At 39.3% G+C, this 20,127-nt stretch overlaps 1 protein-coding gene across 1 annotated transcript in view; it reads right to left on the reverse strand.

The window, feature by feature from the left end:
• The window catches only part of LOC133635372 (BMP/retinoic acid-inducible neural-specific protein 3-like), a 233,990-nt gene that overhangs the window by 8,352 nt on the left and 205,511 nt on the right, over positions 1–20,127 (reverse strand). The window contains exons 6-8 of the mRNA XM_062028512.1: positions 19,199–19,435; positions 13,233–13,455; positions 2,002–2,344 (exon numbers count right to left, since the gene is read on the reverse strand). Of these exons, the coding sequence (XP_061884496.1) occupies positions 2,002–2,344; positions 13,233–13,455; positions 19,199–19,435 (803 nt within the window). The remainder of the gene's footprint in view (positions 1–2,001; positions 2,345–13,232; positions 13,456–19,198; positions 19,436–20,127) is intronic.

The raw sequence follows: 20,127 nt of genomic DNA on the forward strand, positions 1-20,127 counted from the left end.
GCACACTAAACAAGTCGCCACCTCATCGCATGGCCAACACCTATTTAACATTCACATTTAATAAAATGTGTCATTTTGGAAAAATAAATTCACTTGAAAACATTTCCATGTTCTGTTGAACCTGTAATGGTAACATAAGCTCGTGGGTGGTGTTCCTGTTATATTTTGTTACTTTCTGCAAGTTGCAACCATCTCCTTTAAAATGTAGTCTCTGCTTTCGTCGGATTAATTCCTCTGGCTATCCACAAATACTAAATCTCTCCTTCAAGTAAATTTCAAAGAGATTAGGCTTGAATTAAATTCAAAGTGCATGATCCACACTAATAGGATTATATTATGTATGTACAAAACCCAAAACCAGTGAAGTTGGCACGTTGTGTAATTCGTAAATAAAAACAGAATACAATGATTTGCAAATCCTTTTCAATTTATATTCAATTGAATAGACTGCAAAGACAAGATATTTCATGTTCGAACTGAGAAACTTGTTTTTTTTTTGCAAATAATCATTAACTTAGAATTTAATTGCAGCAACACATTGCAAAAAAGTTGGCACAGGGGGCATTTTTACCACTGTGTTACATGGCCTTTCCTTTTAACAACACTCAGTAAACGTTTGGGAACTGAGGAGACACATTTTTGAAGCTTTTCAGGTGGAATTCTTTCCCATTCTTGCTTGATGTACAGCTTAAGTTGTTCAACAGTCCGGGGGTCTCCGTTGTGGTATTTTAGGCTTCATAATGCGCCACACATTTTCAATGGGAGACATGGCTGGACTACAGGCAGGCCAGTCTAGTACCCGCACTCTTTTACTATGAAGCCATGCTGTTGTAACACATGGCTTGGCATTGTCTTGCTGAAATAAGCAGGGGCGTCCATGATAACAACTTGTGTTGTTCCAAACCTGTATGTACCTTTCAGCATTAATGGTGCCTTCACAGATGTGTAAGTTACCCATGTTTTGGGCACTAATACACCCCCATACCATCACAGATGCTGGCTTCTGAACTTTGCGCCTATAACAATCCGGATGGTTATTTTCCTCTTTGTTCCAGAGGACACGACGTCCACAGTTTCCAAAAACAATTTGAAATGTGGACTCGTCAGACCACAGAACACTTTTCCACTTTGCATCAGTCCATCTTAGATGAGCTCAGGCCCAGCGAAGCAGACGGCGTTTCTGGGTGTTGTTGATAAACGGTTTTCGCCTTGCATAGGAGAGTTTTAACTTGCACTTACAGATGTAGCGACCATCTGTAGTTACTGACAGTGGGTTTCTGAGTGTTCCTGAGCCCATGTGGTGATATCCTTTACACACTGATGTCGCTTGTTGATGCAGTACAGCCTGAGGGATCGAAGGTCACGGGCTTAGCTGCTTACGTGCAGTGATTTCTCCAGATTCTCTGAACCCTTTGATGATATTACGGAGCGTAGATGGTGAAATCCCTAAATTCCTTGCAATAGCTGGTTGAGAAAGGTTTTTCTTAAACTGTTCAACAATTTGCTCACGCATTTGTTGACAAAGTGGTGACCCTCGCCCCATCCTTGTTTGTGAATGACTGAGCATTTCATGGAATCTACTTTTATACCCAATCATGGCACCCGCCTGTTCCCAATTTGCCTGTTCACCTGTGGGATGTTCCAAATAAGTGTTTGATGAGCATTCCTCAACTTTATCAGTATTTATTGCCACCTTTCCCAACTTCTTTGTCACGTGTTGCTGGCATCAAACTCTAAAGTTAATGATTATTTGCAAAAAAAAAAAAAATGTTTATCAGTTTGAACATCAAATATGTTGTCTTTGTAGCATATTCAACTGAATATGGGTTGAAAATGATTTGCAAATCATTGTATTCCGTTTATATTTACATCTAACACAATTTCTCAACTCATATGGAAACGGGGTTTGTACAACTACCAATAAACAGCTCATTTTATGTTATTTTTATTCGTCTTACTTAAAATGGGTGAACACAAATTCAGACGTTTCACTTGAAATACCTCAAGCCTACGATCGGCCCTTTGAAGAAGGTAGCCTAGTTCCAAATCTTGGAGGTCCGTTTCAAATCCTAAGTAGTTTTCCGTGGAGTCGGCCACCATCGGTTTACAGGCTCCTTGTGTCAGAGCAAAGCCTGGGTTGCAGCTACCACATCGGGTGTGGTTGTCTGGCGCACACTCCGCACAGGCAGAGCCCTCACCGACCGAGCAGGGTGGAGGGAGCTGACAGGGGATGTGTTCATATCGACAGCTGCAGCTGTGGAGTTCCTCAGAGAATGCACCAAGCTGATTGTTCTCCGAACAATACAACAGAGACTGGAAATGACTCAGCCAGTAGGACTGAGACCTGCAAGAGGGAAAGAGACAAAGAACATGCGGAAGACAGAGGGAGAATGGTTACTTTATCTTTATGGGTTTTTTCCGAGCAGTCATGTGATGGAATCATTAACAAATTCACAAGCTTTGAGAGCATGCTCAGGATAACATTCACTCAATTTTGAACCTGATATTTTGAGCTAGCAAGGCAAACTACCATTAGATTTGTATTAAATATTCCTGCCCATTATCACATTTAATCAGTTCAAACATGCTTTAATGTGTTTTTTTTACGTCAACCTTTATTATATACCACTTTAAGTGCAATTCTAATATTTTGCCTGGATGAACATATTGAAAAAATAATACTAATAATTAGAGATGTCCGATAATGGCTTTTTTGCCGATATCTGATATTGTCCAACTCTTAATTACCGATTCCGATATCAACCGATACCGATATATACAGTCGTGGAATTAACACATTATTATGCCTAATTCTGTTGGGATGCCCCGCTGGATGCATTAAACAATGTAACAAGGTTTTCCAAAATAAATCAACTCAATTTATGGAAAAGTAATGCCAACATGCCACTGCCATATTTATTATTGAAGTCACAAAGTGCATTATTTTTTTTAGCATGCCTCAAAACAGCAGCTTGGAATTTGGGACATGCTCTTTCGGTGGTTGCGGTGGGCGGGGTTTTGGGTAGCGGGGGATTTATATTGTAGCGTCCCGGAAGAGTTAGTGCTGCAAGGGGTTCTGGGTGTTTGTTCTGTTGTGTTTATGTCGTGTTACGGTGCGGATGCTCTCCCGAAATGTGTTTGTCATTCTTGTTTGGTGTGGGTTCACAGTGTGGCGCATATTTGTAACAGTGTTAAAGTTGTTTATACGGGCACCCTCAGTGTGACCTGTATGGCTGTTGAGCAAGTATGCTTTGCATTCACTTGTGTGTGTGAGAAGCCGTAGATATTATATATTATGCACGCAAAGTGCCTTTAAGGTTTATTGGCGCTCTGTACTTCTCCCTACGTCCGTGTACACAGCAGCGTTTTGAAAAGTCATACATTTTACTTTTTGAAACCGATACCAATAATTTTCCGATATTACATTTTAAAGCATTTATCGGCTGAAAATATCGGCAGTCCGATATTATCGGACATCTCTAAATACGACTTTATAAAAGTTGCTCAGAAGCAATTTCCAAAACAGACAAACACATTTTCATATTCTAATTACGACAATATTCCATTTATCAATAATATTCCTACTTTGCGGAAATGTGTTCATCACGGTGGTTTCAGCACTCAAAACCCTAAAAAAAAAAAAAATACGTTGTAAACACTTTTTTATGCTTTAACTATGACAATATTCCATTTATTAGTAATAATCCTACTTCGCGAAACTGTGTTCATCACGGTCAAGTCTGATACCAAATTGACCGTGATAAACGATAAACACTGCAAAAAGTCAGTGTTCAAAAACAAGAAGAAAAAAAAAAAATTAGGGGTATTTTATTTGAACTGAGCAAAATTATCTGCCAATAGAACAAGAAAATATGGCTTGTCAAGACTTTCCAAAACAAGTAAAATTAGCTAACCTCAATGAAACCAAAAATACCTTAAAATAAGTATATTCTCATTAATAACAAGTGCACTTTTCTTGGTAGGAAAAAAAAGAGACCTTTTTGCTCAATATGTTGAAAAATATTCTTAAATTAAGTAAATGCGAGTGCCATTATATTGACATAATGATATGCGCTCGGCATCATGAAATTTTTTTGAGGAGGTTGAGGTGGGCGGGGTTGGGGGGGGGGCGGGGTTTTGGGTAGCGGGGGGTGTATATTGTAGCATCCCGGAAGAGTTAGTGCTGCAAGGGGTTCTGGGTATTTGTTCTGTTGTGTTTATGTCGTGTTACGGTGCGGATGCTCTCCCGAAATGTGTTTGTCATTCTTGTTTGGTGTGGGTTCACAGTGTGGCGCATATTTGTAACAGTGTTAAAGTTGTTTATACGGTCACCCTCAGTGTGACCTGTATGGCTGTTGACCAAGTACGACTTGCATTCACTTGTGTGTGTGAAAAGCCGTAGATATTATGTGATTGGGCCGGCACGCAAAGGCAGTGCCTTTAAGGTTTATTGGCGCTCTGTACTTCTCCCTACGTCCGTGTACCACTCCGTACAGCGGCGTTTTAAAAATTCATACATTTTACTTTTTGAAACAGATACCGATAATTTCCGATATTACATTTTAAAGCATTTATCGGCCGGCAGTCCGATATTATCGGACATCTCTAGTCGGTACACATAAGTGTCCTCTCAGATTGTGTTGTTGCGCATTACAAGTCAGCTGCTGACGCGGAAGCTAGCTTACGGCTGATACCGTGGCATGCCGTCGCAAGGTGAAGTGTTACTATGCGAGAAAAACTGTACCTCTTGGTTATTTTACTGGTTACGGAACATAAATGAAGTATTTTTGGAGGTTTTTAGGATACATTTTGTTTAGAGCCAGAATAGATTGCTATCATTAACTGCATTGCTAAAAACCTCGAACGAGTCGATTATTACAAATTGGAATGCAAACCCCCCCCCGCGTCAAATCATTCAATCAATCAATGTTTACTTATATAGCCCTAAATCAAGAGTGTCTCAATGTCAAGACTTGGACTATGGGGGGGTATGTTTTCCCGGAATGCAATCGGACCAGACCAGTCATGGCTTGAAGGTATATACACTACCGTTCAAAAGTTTGGGGTCATATTGAAATTTCCTTATTTTTGAAGGAAAAGCACTGTACTTTTCAATGAAGATAACTTTAAACTAGTCTTAACTTTAAAGAAATACATTCTATACATTGCTAATGTGGTAAATGACTATTCTAGCCGCAAATGTCTGGTTTTTGGTGCAATATCTACATAGGTGTATAGAGGCCCATTTCCAGCAACTATCACTCCAGTGTTCTAATGGTACAATGTGTTTGCTCATTGGCTCAGAAGGCTAATTGATGATTAGAAAACCCTTGTGCAATCATGTTCACACATCTGAAAACAGTTTAGCTCATTACAGAAGCTACTGACCTTCCTTTGAGCAGATTGAGTTTCTGGAGCATCACATTTGTGGGGTCAATTAAACGCTCAAAATGGCCAGAAAAAGAAAACTTTCATCTGAAGCTCGACATTCTATTCTTGTTCTTAGAAATGAAGGCTATTCCACAAAATTGTTTGGGTGACCCCAAACTTTTGAACGGTAGTGTACATGATTTAATTTAACACTATAACAAGAAACAAACAAAAGGGTACAAACAAAAGGCGCGCACAAGGCGGAGAACAAACTTGGCTATGAAAATAATAAACTAGCACAAAGGCAAAAACTATGGACATGAAAAACTACACTTACTGTGACGTGAAAAAACAAACACTTACGTGGCATGGCATGAAGCATAAACTAGGGAATAAACAGGGCATGGTAATGACAGAGGTAATGTCGCCACCGACTGCCTGGCAACTACAAGCTTAAAGGCCTATTGAAACCCACTAGTACCGACCACGCAGTCTGATAGTTTATATATCAATGATGAAATCTTAACATTGCAACACATGCCAATACGGCCGGGTTAACTTATAAAGTGCAATTTTAAATTTCCCGGGGAACTTCCGGTTCAAAACGCCTTTGGAGGACGACGTATGCGCGTGACGTCGCGAGGTCCACGGAAGTGTTTGGACACAATACACAAAGCTCTGTTTTCTTCGACAAAATTCCACAGTATTCTGGACATCTGTGTTGGTGAATCTTTTGCAATTTGTTTAATGAACAATGAAGACTGCAAAGAAGAACGTTGTAGGTGGGGATCGGTGTATTAGCGGCTGGCTGTAGCAACACAACAAGGAGGACTTTGTTGGATAGCAGACGCTAGCGCCGGCACCTCACCTTGACTTCCTACGTCTCCGGGCCGCCGACCGCTTCGTCGATCGCTGGAACGCAGGTGAGCACGAAATTTTGATGAGCAGAGGAGGGCTGGCTGGCGTAATGTTTTTATCATAGATCTGACAAGGTCCCGTTGCTAAGTTAGCGTCGTTAGCAACAGCATTGCCAGGCTTCGACGGGTGGCACAGCATTAAGCGTGTATTTACATGTCCAGTGTTTGGTTCGGTGTCTCCTGATAGTAGTATTGTTGATCTTCTCTCTATCCTTCCAGTCAGGGATTTATTTATTATGTTTCTATCTGCATTTGAGACAGATGCTATCACGTTAGCTCCGTAGCTAAAGTGCTTCACCGATGTATTGTCGTGGAGATAAAAGTCACTATGAATGTCCATTTCGCCTTCTCGACTCTCATTTTCAAGAGGATATAGTATCCGAGGTGGTTTAAAATACAAATCCGTGATCCACAATAGAAAACGGAGAGAGTGTGGATTCCCATGAGCCAGTTTGTACCTAAGTTACGGTCAGAGCGAAAAAAGATATCTCTTGAACTGCATTCCAGTCCGTCACTCTAACGTTCCTCATCCACAAATATTTCATCCTCGCTCAAATTAATGGGGTAATCGTCGCTTTCTCGCTCCGAATATCTCTCGCTCCATTGTAAACAACGGGGAATTGTGAGCAGCACTACCGCTTGCGACGTCACGCTACTTCCGGTAGGGGCAAGGTTTTTTTTTTATCAGCGAGCAAAAGTTGCGAACTTTATCGTCGATTTTCTCTACTAAATCCTTTCAGCAAAAATATGGCAATATCACAAAATGATCAAGTGTGACACATAGATCTGCTATCCCCGTTTAAATAAAAAAAAATTCATTTCAGTAGGCCTTTAAATAATGAGGACATGATTAACACAGGTGTGTGAGTCCAAACGTGAAACAGGTGAAACTAATGTGTTGCTATGGTGACAAAACAAGGGAGTGAAAAAGCAGGAACTAAGTGTCCAAAAAACCAAACAGCACATGGCCAAACAAAAACATGATCAACAGACATGACACTCAAAGGGCTGCACAAGCCACAACGACATCATCGGCTCAGATCCCACAAAAAAAACATGTGTTTCTTGAATCTTATAAGGACTGTGAATAATAGGCCACATCCCCCCCAAAAGTGCAGTTCCTCTTTAACACCTCAGTCTCTCCATCCCAGTCACTGATTTGGTGTCTTTAGGCAAGACACTTCACCCACCTTGCCTCCAGTGCAAAGCCACACTGGATAAATATAAATGAATGTTTAGTGGTGGTTGGAGAGGCCATGTTTCTGTCTACCCCACGGCACCTGTGACTGCAAATGTACAAAATGTACAAAAGCTTACCGCCACCTGTGTGTGAATGTGGAGTGAAACAAATGACGGGTTCTCAGTGTGAAGCAATTCGGGTCACTAGAAAACGGCACTAAATAAATCAAATGAACCATTACCATGAATTGATTAACATGGACCCCGACTTAAACAAGTTGAAAACGTATTCGGGTGTTACCATTTAGCGGTCAATTGTACGGAATGTGTACTGTACTGGGCAATCTACTAATACAAGTCTCAATCAATCAAATTCCTTATTATTATTGTGATTTATTTTGACATTTCTGTGCACCAAATGTCAGTGAAGGCACCTTAGGTGTGACTTGGTGTTACGACGATATGGAAATGGTAAAAAAAAACAAAAAAAACAGGAACTGTAAGCTGTGTTTGGTGCACACGTAAAATATGCTGCTTTGCGATGATGCTGTTGACCTTGTGTGTTAACAGTTAACACTAAGTGCGGACGGTTTCTCAATAAACCTAAAAAAAATTTTTTAAACTACAGTATGAACAAAACTACAGTATGAACAAATACTTATTTTGCTGTTATATTTTTATTCTCATTGTTGCTTTTTATTTTTATTCTTATTGTAATATTTTTCTATTTGTTTCCATTAATACCCCCATTATTTACTTTTTACTTTTTAAATTTGATCTCAATTCTCTACACTGCTGCTGGAACTTTAATTTGCCTGAGGGAACTCTCCTGAAGAAATCAATAAAGTACTATCTATCTATCTATCTATCTATCTATCTATCTATCTATCTATCTATCTATCTATCTATCTATCTATCTATCTATCTATCTATCTATCTATCTATCTATCTATCTATCTATCTATCTATCTAAGGCAGGGGTGTCCAAAGTGTGGCCCGGGGGCCATTTGCAGCCCGCAGCTAATGTTTTACCGGCCTGCAGCAGATCGTTGTAAAAATACTAAAACTTTTTTTTTTTTTTTAAAACATTAAAAAGTGGAATAAAAGAGCAAATAGGTGAAATGCAACGAGAAAAAGTTGCAAAGTTGACTCTAATAACACCATTTTTTAAAAATAATTTCTCAAAAAATAATAATGAATCAAAATCAATGTTGCTATGAATTATTGACTGATTTAAGGACAAAAAGGACATAAATACAACAAAAATATGAAAATGATATAGAAAAAACATACTAATTATATACTATTACTAATTATATTGATTGCTATAATAAATATACTAAACTAATTACACTATATATTATCTGAAGCTGATATTGAGATTTAAGTGTTGAATGGAAAAAAAAAAGCATGATCTTTTTATGAGTGGGGCACTTTTGGATCCCCAAGAATTTGAGTGGAATTTAATAACAACTGTCTTTGCTAAAAAAAAAAAAATAAGAATAATAAATTCAAATCAATTTTGCTATGAATTATTGACCTATTTAGGGATCCAATTACTTCACATCAAATATTCCACTTTGAAAATCTTTTTGGGAAAAATATTGTATATTTTGTATTTTAGCCCCAAAAACCAGGGTTTCGACAAAAAGCTCGTAAAATGTAAAAAAAAAAAATAATGAAGTAGAATTAGCGATTCAAGGCTTTTATGAAAAAAATAATATATGACTTATTTTTAACCTTTTTTAAGACTGAAACCCTTCTGGGTCCCTAGGACCTAACTTGAGGGAGCCCCAAAAATAATATACAAAAGTGTATATTTTATTGGTTTTGAAAATGAAAATATATCAAAATGGCCCCCGCGTGCTTTGATATTTCAGTGTGGGGCCCTCAGTGGAAAAAGTTTGGACACCCCTGATCTAAGGTTTAGACATGGCGACTTTCTCTTTGCACTTTTGTATATCTCAGATGCAGCGTTCTGACACAATACTGGAAGCTTCTTTTGACGGCTTACATCTTTAATCAGATTGGTAAATTGTATTATTTTAACCTTGTTTTTTTTAATTACTTTCCTTAGTTTACTGTTTCACTTTGCTTTTGGCAATTCTATCTTTACTTTTTCTTCCGCTGTATCTCTTCCACTCAGTAATATATTGTTAGGTTCTTGTAGTAAATCAGCCAGTGAGAATAGATAATTAAACTCACAAGATACTAGGGATGTATACCAAGTACTAGAGATAAATGCTTTAAAATGTAATATCGGAAATTATCGGTATCGGTTTCAAAAAGTAAAATTAATGACTTTTTAAAACGCCGCTGTACGGTACACAGAGCACTGGCGACGCTTGATGACCTCATCAAACCGCCGCGAGCGCAGCATAACAACAACAAGAGTGTATTGTTGCCGGTGCTGTAGCCGTGGCTAACAAGCGAGCTCGCTCGGTGACTTACTAACGACACCATGTCTATGGTTTGGGATTATTTTAAAGTGTGTCTGACGGATAAAAAAACTGGCAATTTGCAATGACTGCAAAAAGTTGGTTATGCGTGGAAGAACCAAGACGTCTTCCTTTAATACGAGCAATTTGATCTCCCACCTCCTCAAGAATTGTAAGGAGATACACGATGAATACAAGCGGAAGATGGATGAGAAGCACTTTTTTTCCATAACTTGAGTTGATTTATTTTGGAAAACCTTGTTACATTGTTTAATGCATTCAGCGGGGCATCACAACAGAATTAGGCATAATAATGTGTTAATTCCACGACTGTATATATCGGTATCGGTTGATATCGGAATCGGTAATTAAGAGTTGGACAATATCGGATATCGGCAAAAAAAACATTATCGGACATCTCTACCGAGTACCGTTATTTTTTTGTACAGGTTCCTAATTTGGTTGGTCCAGGACAGGGGTCGGCAACCCAAAATGTTGAAAGAGCCATATTGGACCAAAAATACAAAAACAAATCTGTCTGGAGCCGCAAAAAAATAAAAGCCATATTACATGAGATATAAATGTAATTAAGAGGACTTAAAGGAAACTAAATGACCTCAAATATAGCTACAAATGAGGCATATGCAATATGTACATATAGCTAGCCTAAATAGCATGTTAGCATCGATTAGCTTGCAGTCACGCAGTGACCAAATATGTCTGATTAGCACTCCACACAAGTCAATAACATCAACAAAACTCACCTTTGTGCACTCATGCCCAACGTTAAAAGTGTGGTGGACAAAATGAGATAGAAAAAGTGGCATAAAACACGTCCTAGAAAGTCGGAGAAAGTTATACATGGACACAAACTATACGGCGACTTCAAGGACCGCCAAAATTAGTAGGACAAAACGGCGCTCGCCAAATACTCGAATCAGTGAAGCATGTTTAATATAAACAGTGTGATTTATAACAATTAGCGAGGTTTATGTCATGTTTGTCCTCCCACAGAAAACATTCTGAAACAAAAAAATAGATTTTTTTCCCCTCATCTTTTTCTATTCTTCATACATTTTTGAAAAATCTCCAGAGAGCCACTAGGGCGGCGCTAAAGAACCGCATGCGGCTCTAGAGCCGCGGGTTGCCGACCCCCGGTCCAGGAGGACTGTTATGATTCTGGACAAATGATAGGGCTATCAGTATCTTTTAATTGTAATCATGACACAATGTCACATTCACTTGAGGTGTCGCTGCTACGCATAAAAAGGGTAGGATCTGATAATCAGCTTGTAATAATGACAAATAAGGAAGCAATACCACACCAAAGTTGGGACGCAAGAATATATCGTCCTCTGAAGTCACGCACGCTATAAAAAAATAGTGTCAGTTTGCAGTGAACACGCTTTACTGTCAACTGCCGCTAAGACACTACATCAACCATCCTAGCAATCCGGTAATCCACAGGCCAAGATTAATCCACAAAATTAAGTAATGTAATAATATATAACAAAAAAAAAATGTATAAAACTTTATAAAAGTTGCTCTGAAGCAAGTTCCAAAACAGACAAACACCTTTTCATGTTCTAATTATGACAATATTCCATTTATCAATAACATTCCTACTTTGCAGAAATGTGTTCATCACAGTGGTTTTAGCACTCAAAACCCTAAAAAATTTAATAAAAGGTTGTAAACACTTTTTTATGCTTTAACTATGACAATATTCCATTTATTAGTAATAGAGATGTCCGGTAATGGCTTTTTTGCCGATATCCGATATTCCGATATTGTCCAACTCTTAATTACCGATTCCGATATCAACCGATACCGATATATACAGTCGTGGAATTAACACATTATTATGCCTAATTTTGTTGTGATGCCCCGCTGGATGCATTAAACAACGTAACAATGTTTTCCAAAATAAATCAACTCAAGTTATGGGAAAAAAATGCCAACATGGCACTGCCATATTTATTATTGAAGTCACAAAGTGCATTATTTTTTTTAGCATGCCTCAAAACAGCAGCTTGGAATTTGGGACATGCTCTCCCTGAGAGAGCATGAGGAGGTTGAGGTGGGCGGGGTTGGTGGGGGCGTGGTTGAGGTGGTGGGGGTAGGGGGTAGCGGGGGGTGTATATTGTAGCGTCCCGGAAGAGTTAGTGCTGCAAGGGGTTCTGGGTATTTGTTGTGTTGTGTTTATGTTGTGTTACGGTGCGGATGTTCTCCCGAAATGTGTTTGTCATTCTCGTTTGGTGTGGGTTCACAGTGTGGCGCATATTTGTAACAGTGTTAAAGTTGTTTATACGGTCACCCTCAGTGTGACCTGTATGGCTGTTGACCAAGTATGACTTGCATTCACTTGTGTGTGTGAAAAGCTGTAGATATTATGTGATTGGGCCGGCACGCAAGGGCAGTGCCTTTAAGGTTTATTGGCGCTCTGTACTTCTCCCCACGTCCGTGTACCACTCCGTACAGCAGCGTTTTAAAAAGTCATACATTTTACTTTTTGAAACCGATACCAATAATTTCCGATATTACATTTTAAAGCATTTATCAGCTTAAAATATCGTCAGTCCTATATTATCGGACATCTCTAAATACAACTTTATAAAAGTTGCTCAGAAGCAAGTTCCAAAACAGACAACAACACATTTTCATATTCTAATTACGACAATATTCCATTTATCAATAATATTCCTACTTTGCGGAAATGTGTTCATCACGGTCAAGTCTGATACCAATTGACCGCAAAAAACAAGGGACAACTGTGCACTGCAAAAAGTCAGTGTTCAAAAACAAGAAAAAAAATAAAAATAATGAGGGGTATTTTATTTGAACTAAGCAAAATTATCTGCCAATAGAACAAGAAAATTTGGCTCGTCAAGACTTTCCAAAACAAGTCAAATTAGCTAACCTCAATGAACCCAAAAATACCTTAAAATAAGTATATTCTCACTAATAACAAGAGACCTTTTTGCTCAGTATGTTGAAAAATATTCTTAAATTAAGTAAATGCTAGTGCCATTATCTTGAGTTTTATGTGTTGATGACACAGCTTTGCATCAGTTGATATTCTAGTTTCGAGCATGTTTTACTCAATATAGGTCATAAAATCTCAGCAACAAGCTGTAATATCTGAGATCATTTAGGACCAAAACCCTTAAAACAAGTAAAACACTCTAACATCAAATCTGCTTAGTGAGAAGAATGATCTTATCAGACAGAAAATAAGCAAATATCACCCTTATTTGAGATATTTCATCTTACTTAGATTTCAGTTTTTGCAGTGTACTACCAGGATGTGTTCAATGATTTTGCTCACTTCTGTCTTGGTTGGCGAACTTGTGGCTGTAGGTGACATCTTTTACTTAGACTGAAGAGCTTGAAGATGACTCTCTCAGCGTGCTTGGCGAGGACCCGCATACCGTTCTCCAGCTGTTCGTATCTTCCGTGGAACAGGTTATCAAGTGACCACAAATGTTGGATGGTTGACATGTTCAGAAAGTGGGTTTGAGGCAGCCTTGCGTAAAAGGCCTTGAATTCATCTGCAACAAGAAAACAGCTGAATGTTACTCTTGCAACGTTTACCAGTTGAATAAATCCACTATTATTGAATTAAAATGTTAAGACTTTCATGACATCATAAAGATTCCAACTCAATGGGAGTCTTTTGGTAAAAACCCTTCACTGTTCTCCTGATTAAGTGGTCTAGTGCAGTGGTCCCCAACCTTTTTTTGCACCACGGACCGGTTTAATGTAGGCGTTATTTTTAGGGACCGGCTTCCCACTTGTGAAAAATCCAACTCACTATAACGCTGAATTAGTGGGAGCTCTGGGCTTGTTTCTTTGCAATGAAATGCAGATGGAAATCAGCATTGGGCTACAATCTGTCACATTTATATTTGATATGTTCATTAAAGACCTACTGAAAGCCACTACTACCGACCACGCAGTCTGATAGTTTATATATCAATGATGAAATCTTAACATTGCAACACATGCCAATACGGCCGGGTTAGATTAGTAAAGTGCAATTTTAAATTTCCCGCAAAATATCCTGCTGAAAACGTCTCGGTATGATGACGTTTGCGCGTGACGTCACGGATTGTAGCGGACATTTTGGGACAGCATTGTGGCCAGCTATTAAGTCGTCTGTTTTCATCGCAAAATTCCACAGTATTCTGGACATCTGTGTTGGTGAATCTTTTGCAATTTGTTTAATGAACAATGGAGATAGCAAAGAAGAAAGCTGTAGGTGGGAAGCGGTGTATTAGCGGCCGGCTGCAGCAACACAAACACGTAGCGGCTACGTCGTAGCCGGTGTTTCATTGTTTACATTCCCGAACGATGACAGTCAAGCTTTACCATTGGCCTGGGACAACAGAGACTCTTACCAGGAGGACTTTGAGTTGGATACACATGCTTGTGGAGATGGGACAACAGAGATTCTTACCAGGAGGACTTTGAGTTGGATACGCGGTACCGTGAGTACGCAGCTGCGGTTTCCAAACATTTGATCGCTTGCCCGTACGTGCGTGCCGCTATGGGCATGTCACGTACGTAACTTTGGGGAAATATATGTGCTGTATGAACTTTGCGGAGGTGAACGGTACTTTGGGCTGTGGGATTGAGTGTGTTGTGCGGGTGTTTGAGTTGTATTGGCGGGTTATACGGACGGGTGGGGGGAGGTGTTTGTTATGCGGGATTAATTTGTGGCATATTAAATATAAGCCTGGTTGTGTTGTGGCTAATAGAGTATATATATGTCTTGTGTTTATTTACTGTTTTAGTCATTCCCAGCTGAATATCAGGTCCCACCCGCCTCTCACAGCATCTTCCCTATGTGAATCGCTTCCACTGCCCTCTAGTCCTTCACTCTCACTTTCCTCATCCACAAATCGTTCATCCTCGCTCAAATTAATGGGGAAATCGTCACTTTCTCGGTCCGAATCGCTCTCAATGTTGGTAGACATGATTGTAAACAATGTGCAGATGCGAGGAGCTTCACAACCTGCGACGTCACGCTACTTCCGGTACAGGCAAGGCTTTTTTATCAGCGACCAAAAGTTGCGAACTTTATCGTCGATGTTCTCTACTAAATCCTTTCAGCAAAAATATGGCAATATCGCGAAATGATCAAGTATGACACATAGAATGGACCTGCTATCCCCGTTTAAATAAGACAATCTCATTTCAGTAGGCCTTCAAGTTGTAGTTGAACAAAAAGTAAGTTGAACAAAAACGACCAATGTTTGTTTTTTTACAGTAAAATTCTGTCGACTGAGCTGTCAGTTGTTTTGTTTTTTTACTGTAAAATCCCCGGTTGATGATTTTATGGTACAACATTTTATTATGGTAAATAACTGGCAACTCAGTTGCCAAAATAAAATTAAACAGCGGCACTGTTATTCTATTCACAATAATATGTTGTAAAAATAATACTAATAATTAAAAATAATAATAATAAAAAAAACTACCATATATTTTACAGTAAAAAACAGTGGGAAAATCCGCAGATTTTTTTTTACTCTTTACGTAAGAAATTTTTCAAAATATATTCAAATTCATAGGCAAATTCAATAATTATTTACTGTTACAAGTGGCCCTCTAATGGCAGACATGACTGCGGTGTGGCCCTCAATGAAAACAAGTCTGGCACCCCTGGTCTAGTGGGACAGGCCAAAGTTAATTCGGAGAAAATGCAGTCCTTTATAAATTATTTAATGTCTCTCTCCGGCCCGGTAGCAAATGCTTCACGGACTGGTACCGGTCTCCGGACCGGTGGTTGGGGACCACTGGTCTAGTGTATAAAACAATGTTCATTGAAGTTGAAGTTCACTCAAGTTGTGCATGAAGGTTGAGTCGTGAAAATGACACATTGGAAGCCGGTCAAACAATTTGTATTTAGTAATCTGTTCAAAAAAATGTGATGATCGTGAACAAAGCCAAAACCCAACCATAGTTTAGCGCGTAATCCTGACTTGTAATACCGTATTTCCTTGAATTGCCGCCAGGTATATATTATCCGCATGCCTCGTTTTACCGCCGGGTCAAACTCGTTTCGCAAAATAATTAGTGCATGCTTAGAATTAGCGCGTGCTTAGAATTACTGCCGGGTCAAACTCGTTTTGCAGAATAATTAGCATATGCCTCATTTTACCGCTGGGTCAAACTCGTTGCGTCACGAGGGACACTTCACCTTTCAAGGCATCATTTTCCAAAATGGAGGAGGCTAATTTCAATCATTTAAAATCGCATGAAGGGAATAAGATAAAGAGCTATTCAGTAGGATTTAAGGTCCAAGCTATTGAATATGCTAAAAAGAACAGTAAAAATGTTTTATTAATATAGCTGCGTGTGTCAAATATGAGTCATTAAATGACTCCCGCCTCATGGTGGTAGAGGGCGCTAGTGATCCCAGGGATCATTCTTGCGACTACTCGGCTGCAGAAGAAGTGACAACAACAGTTTTGTAAACTGGACTTTCAATCGAAGCAGGAGGTAATAATTAAAGGAAGATCTCCATCGAGACTTTTAAAACTGAAGAAAGATAAGGAAGACTTCTATAAACAAGTTATCGATGCTTTTGTTCAGAAGGAGCGGCGCATGGACATCATTTATAAGTAAAGGTAAGACCATAATAAAGTTTTTTTTTATTAAATGTGCTTTTCATGATGGTATCCTTACATCACACTCAAATTTATAAGCGCAGGCCTAAATTTACCCCATGTCTTTGGTAAGCGCCGGAGTGAGAAGATGTTTTAAATTAATTACCGCCCCGGCGCTAGTTCAAGGAAATACTGTACATTTCATTGCCAGCCTTGCATTGAATTGAATTTTATTTAATTTAAACAACAGCTTTGGTGTGAGGTAGCAGTCATTGCTTTTATTCTTCATCATTGTCAACGACTATAACTTTTCAAGTGCTGATTATATGGCACTACGGAAAACACTGATATCCTTTGCTGAAGGACATAATGACACCTTGGGTGTTTGCATTCCCAAAATGCACCTGACCTCACTTTACTCCCAATTATTAAAATATAAACTTCGGAAGTAATTGCACTTTGCGATATTTCAGATAAGGGTGACAAAAATGTCATCCATTTGATTCAGTAAGAGTAATGATCACCAAGGTTGATGACCGAGCACAGCATTTATAACCAAACATTATTCTAAGACTCTGCATTCAAACATTTTTTCCTCAGAAAAAGTAACATTCAGACAAGCAATACATTGGTTTTATGGATGATTAAAGGCATACTGAAATTAATTTTTTTTATTTAAACGGGGATAGCAGATCCATTCTGTGTCATACTTGATCATTTTGCGATATTGCCATATTTTTGCTGAAAGGATTTAGTAGAGAACATCGACGATAAAGTTTGCAACTTTTGGTCGCTGATAAAAAAAGCCTTGCCTGTACCGGAAGTAGCGTGACGTCGCAGGTTGAAGGGCTCCTCACATTTCCCCATTGTTTACACAAGCAGCGAGAGAGATTCGGACCGAGAAAGCGACGATTACCCCATTAATTTGAGCGAGGATGAAAGATTTGTGGATGAGGAACGTGAGAGTGAAGGACTAGAGTGCAGTGCAGGACGTATCTTTTTTTCGCTCTGACCGTAACTTAGGTACAAGGGCTCATTGGATTCCACACTTTCTTATTTTTCTATTGTGGATCACGGATTTGTATTTTAAACCACCTCGGATACTATATCCTCTTGAAAATGAGAGTCGAGAACGCGAAATGGACATTCACAGTGACTTTTATCTCCACGACAATACATGGGTGAAGCACTTTAGCTACGGAGCTAACGTGATAGCATCGTGCTTAAATGCAGATAGAAACAAAATAAATAAGCCCCTGACTGGAAGGATAGACAGAAGATCAACAATACTACTTTCAGGAGACACCGAACCAAACACTGGACATGTAACTACACGGTTAATGCTGTGCCGCCTGTCGAATGCAATGATGTTGCTAACGACGCCATTGAAGCTAACTTAGCTACGGGACCTCGTCAGAGCTATGCTAAAAACATTAGCTATCCACCTACGCCAGCCCTCATCTGATCATCAACACCCGTGCTCACCTGCGTTCCAGCGATCGACGGCGCGATGAAGGACTTCACCCGATCATCGACGCGGTCGGCGGCTAGCGTCGGATAGCGCGTCTGCTATCCTCAAAGTCCTCCTGGTTATGTTGCTGCAGCCAGCCGCTAATACACCGATCCCACCTACAGCTTTCTTATTTGCAGTCTTCATTGTTCATTAAACAAATTGCAAAAGATTCACCAACACAGATGTCCAGAATACTGTGGAATTTTGCGATGAAAACAGAGCTTTTTGTATTGGATACAATGGTGTCCGAATACTTCCGTTTCAACCATTGACGTCATGCGCATACGTCATCATACATAGACGTTTTCAACCGGAAGTTTCGCGGGAAATTTAAAATTGCACTTTATAAGATAACCCGGCCGTATTGGCATGTGTTGCAATGTTAAGATTTCATCATTGATATATAAACTATCAGACTGCGTGGTCGGTAGTAGTGGCTTTCAGTAGGCCTTTAATTCTTCATCATTGTCAACTTTTCATGTGCTGATTATATGGCACTAAGGAAAACACTGATATCCTTTGCTGAAGGACATAATGACACCTTGGGTGTTTGCGTTCCCGAAATGCACCTGACCTCACTTTACTCCCAATTATTAAAACAAAAACTTCGGAAGTAATTGCACATTGCGATATTTCAGATAAGGGTGACGAAAATGTCATCCATTTGATTCTGTAAGAGTAATAATCACCAAAATTGGATGACCGAGCACAGCAGTTATAGCCAATCATTATTCTAAGACTGCATTCAAACATTTTTTCCACAGAAAAAGTTGCATTCAGACAAGCAATAAATTGGTTTTATGGATGATTAATGTCCTTCTAACATACTGTAACTACTTCCGGTGGAGGTTCTGTATTTTGTTAGATTTTTTTTTAAACTGTTTCTGTTGTGTTTTTAAACTTGCTTATGCAAACATTTCACCAGGACAAACTATTCACAACCACTTCCTCCAGTTCACCTTTGGAGCAGAACAGGGACGGAAAATAAAATGAAAAATATGACACTGGAGGTAAAACACTTACCGATTCACATTCCGTGCGTTTCACATGAATAATTTATACGGTGAAAGTTTGATTTCCCTGCGAGTGTTCATGGCGAGGCAAGAATATGAAGGCTATATTGCACGAGGAAGCAAGAATTGATTATCCTCAAGAGGACATTCTCACCTGATTCTTCAAAATCTCTGTAAAGTTGCCCCCACGTCCCTGTGATTCTCTCCAGACTCTCCTCCATGGCTTGGATGTCCACATAAGGACAGTTGCATTCTGGGAACTTGGCGTCGCAGCTGCACCAGCAGTCGTTATCCTTGCAGACAAATTCCCCTTCACTATTACAAGCTATGTAACTGAGAGCAGCTTGCACAAAACCTTCTCTCAAGTAGTCTGGGAGGATGACTTGCAAACCTGCAAAAGCAACAATAGTTTAGTACAATGTTCAATGATATTCAAGGTCACTCAATACTTCTGCGGGTTCTCTCCGGGTGCCCCAGCTTCCTTTCACAGTCCACAGTGTTATTGAAAGTGGATGGATGGAAATTGAAGTCTGGGGGCAGCGTTGTGTTGACTCCTACTTGCCAACCTTGAGACCTTCGATTTCGGGGGGTGGGGGCGTGGTCGGGGGGCGGGGGGCGTGGTTAAGAGGGGAGGAGTATATTTACAGCTAAAATTCACCAAGTCAAGTATTTCATATTTATATATATCTACATCCTGAAAATATGCAAACAAAACTGTGTTACGATAATTGGTACTTCCAACTTGCATAAATAAATCTTAAGGAATATATCATAACTTGGCTTCTGAGAGCTTCGATATGTAATGAATAAAATGCTAAAGTTGTTGATAAACAAGCAATTATTTTAATAATTAAATATGGTCATTTTAAATGAATTATTATGATCATTTGAAATTAATTATTTCAAATACCGTATTTCCTTGAATTGGCGCAGGGAATATAGTATTCGCACGTCTAGAATTACTGCCGGGTCAAACTCGTTTCTCAAAATAATTAACGCATGCTTGGCCTTATCGCCGGTTCATTATTGACGCCGGATCAAATTTGTTTCGCAAAATATTAATTTTATTATCGCATGTCTATA

Source organism: Entelurus aequoreus, linkage group LG19, assembly GCF_033978785.1.
Source record: "Entelurus aequoreus isolate RoL-2023_Sb linkage group LG19, RoL_Eaeq_v1.1, whole genome shotgun sequence".
NCBI lineage: Eukaryota > Metazoa > Chordata > Actinopteri > Syngnathiformes > Syngnathidae > Entelurus > Entelurus aequoreus.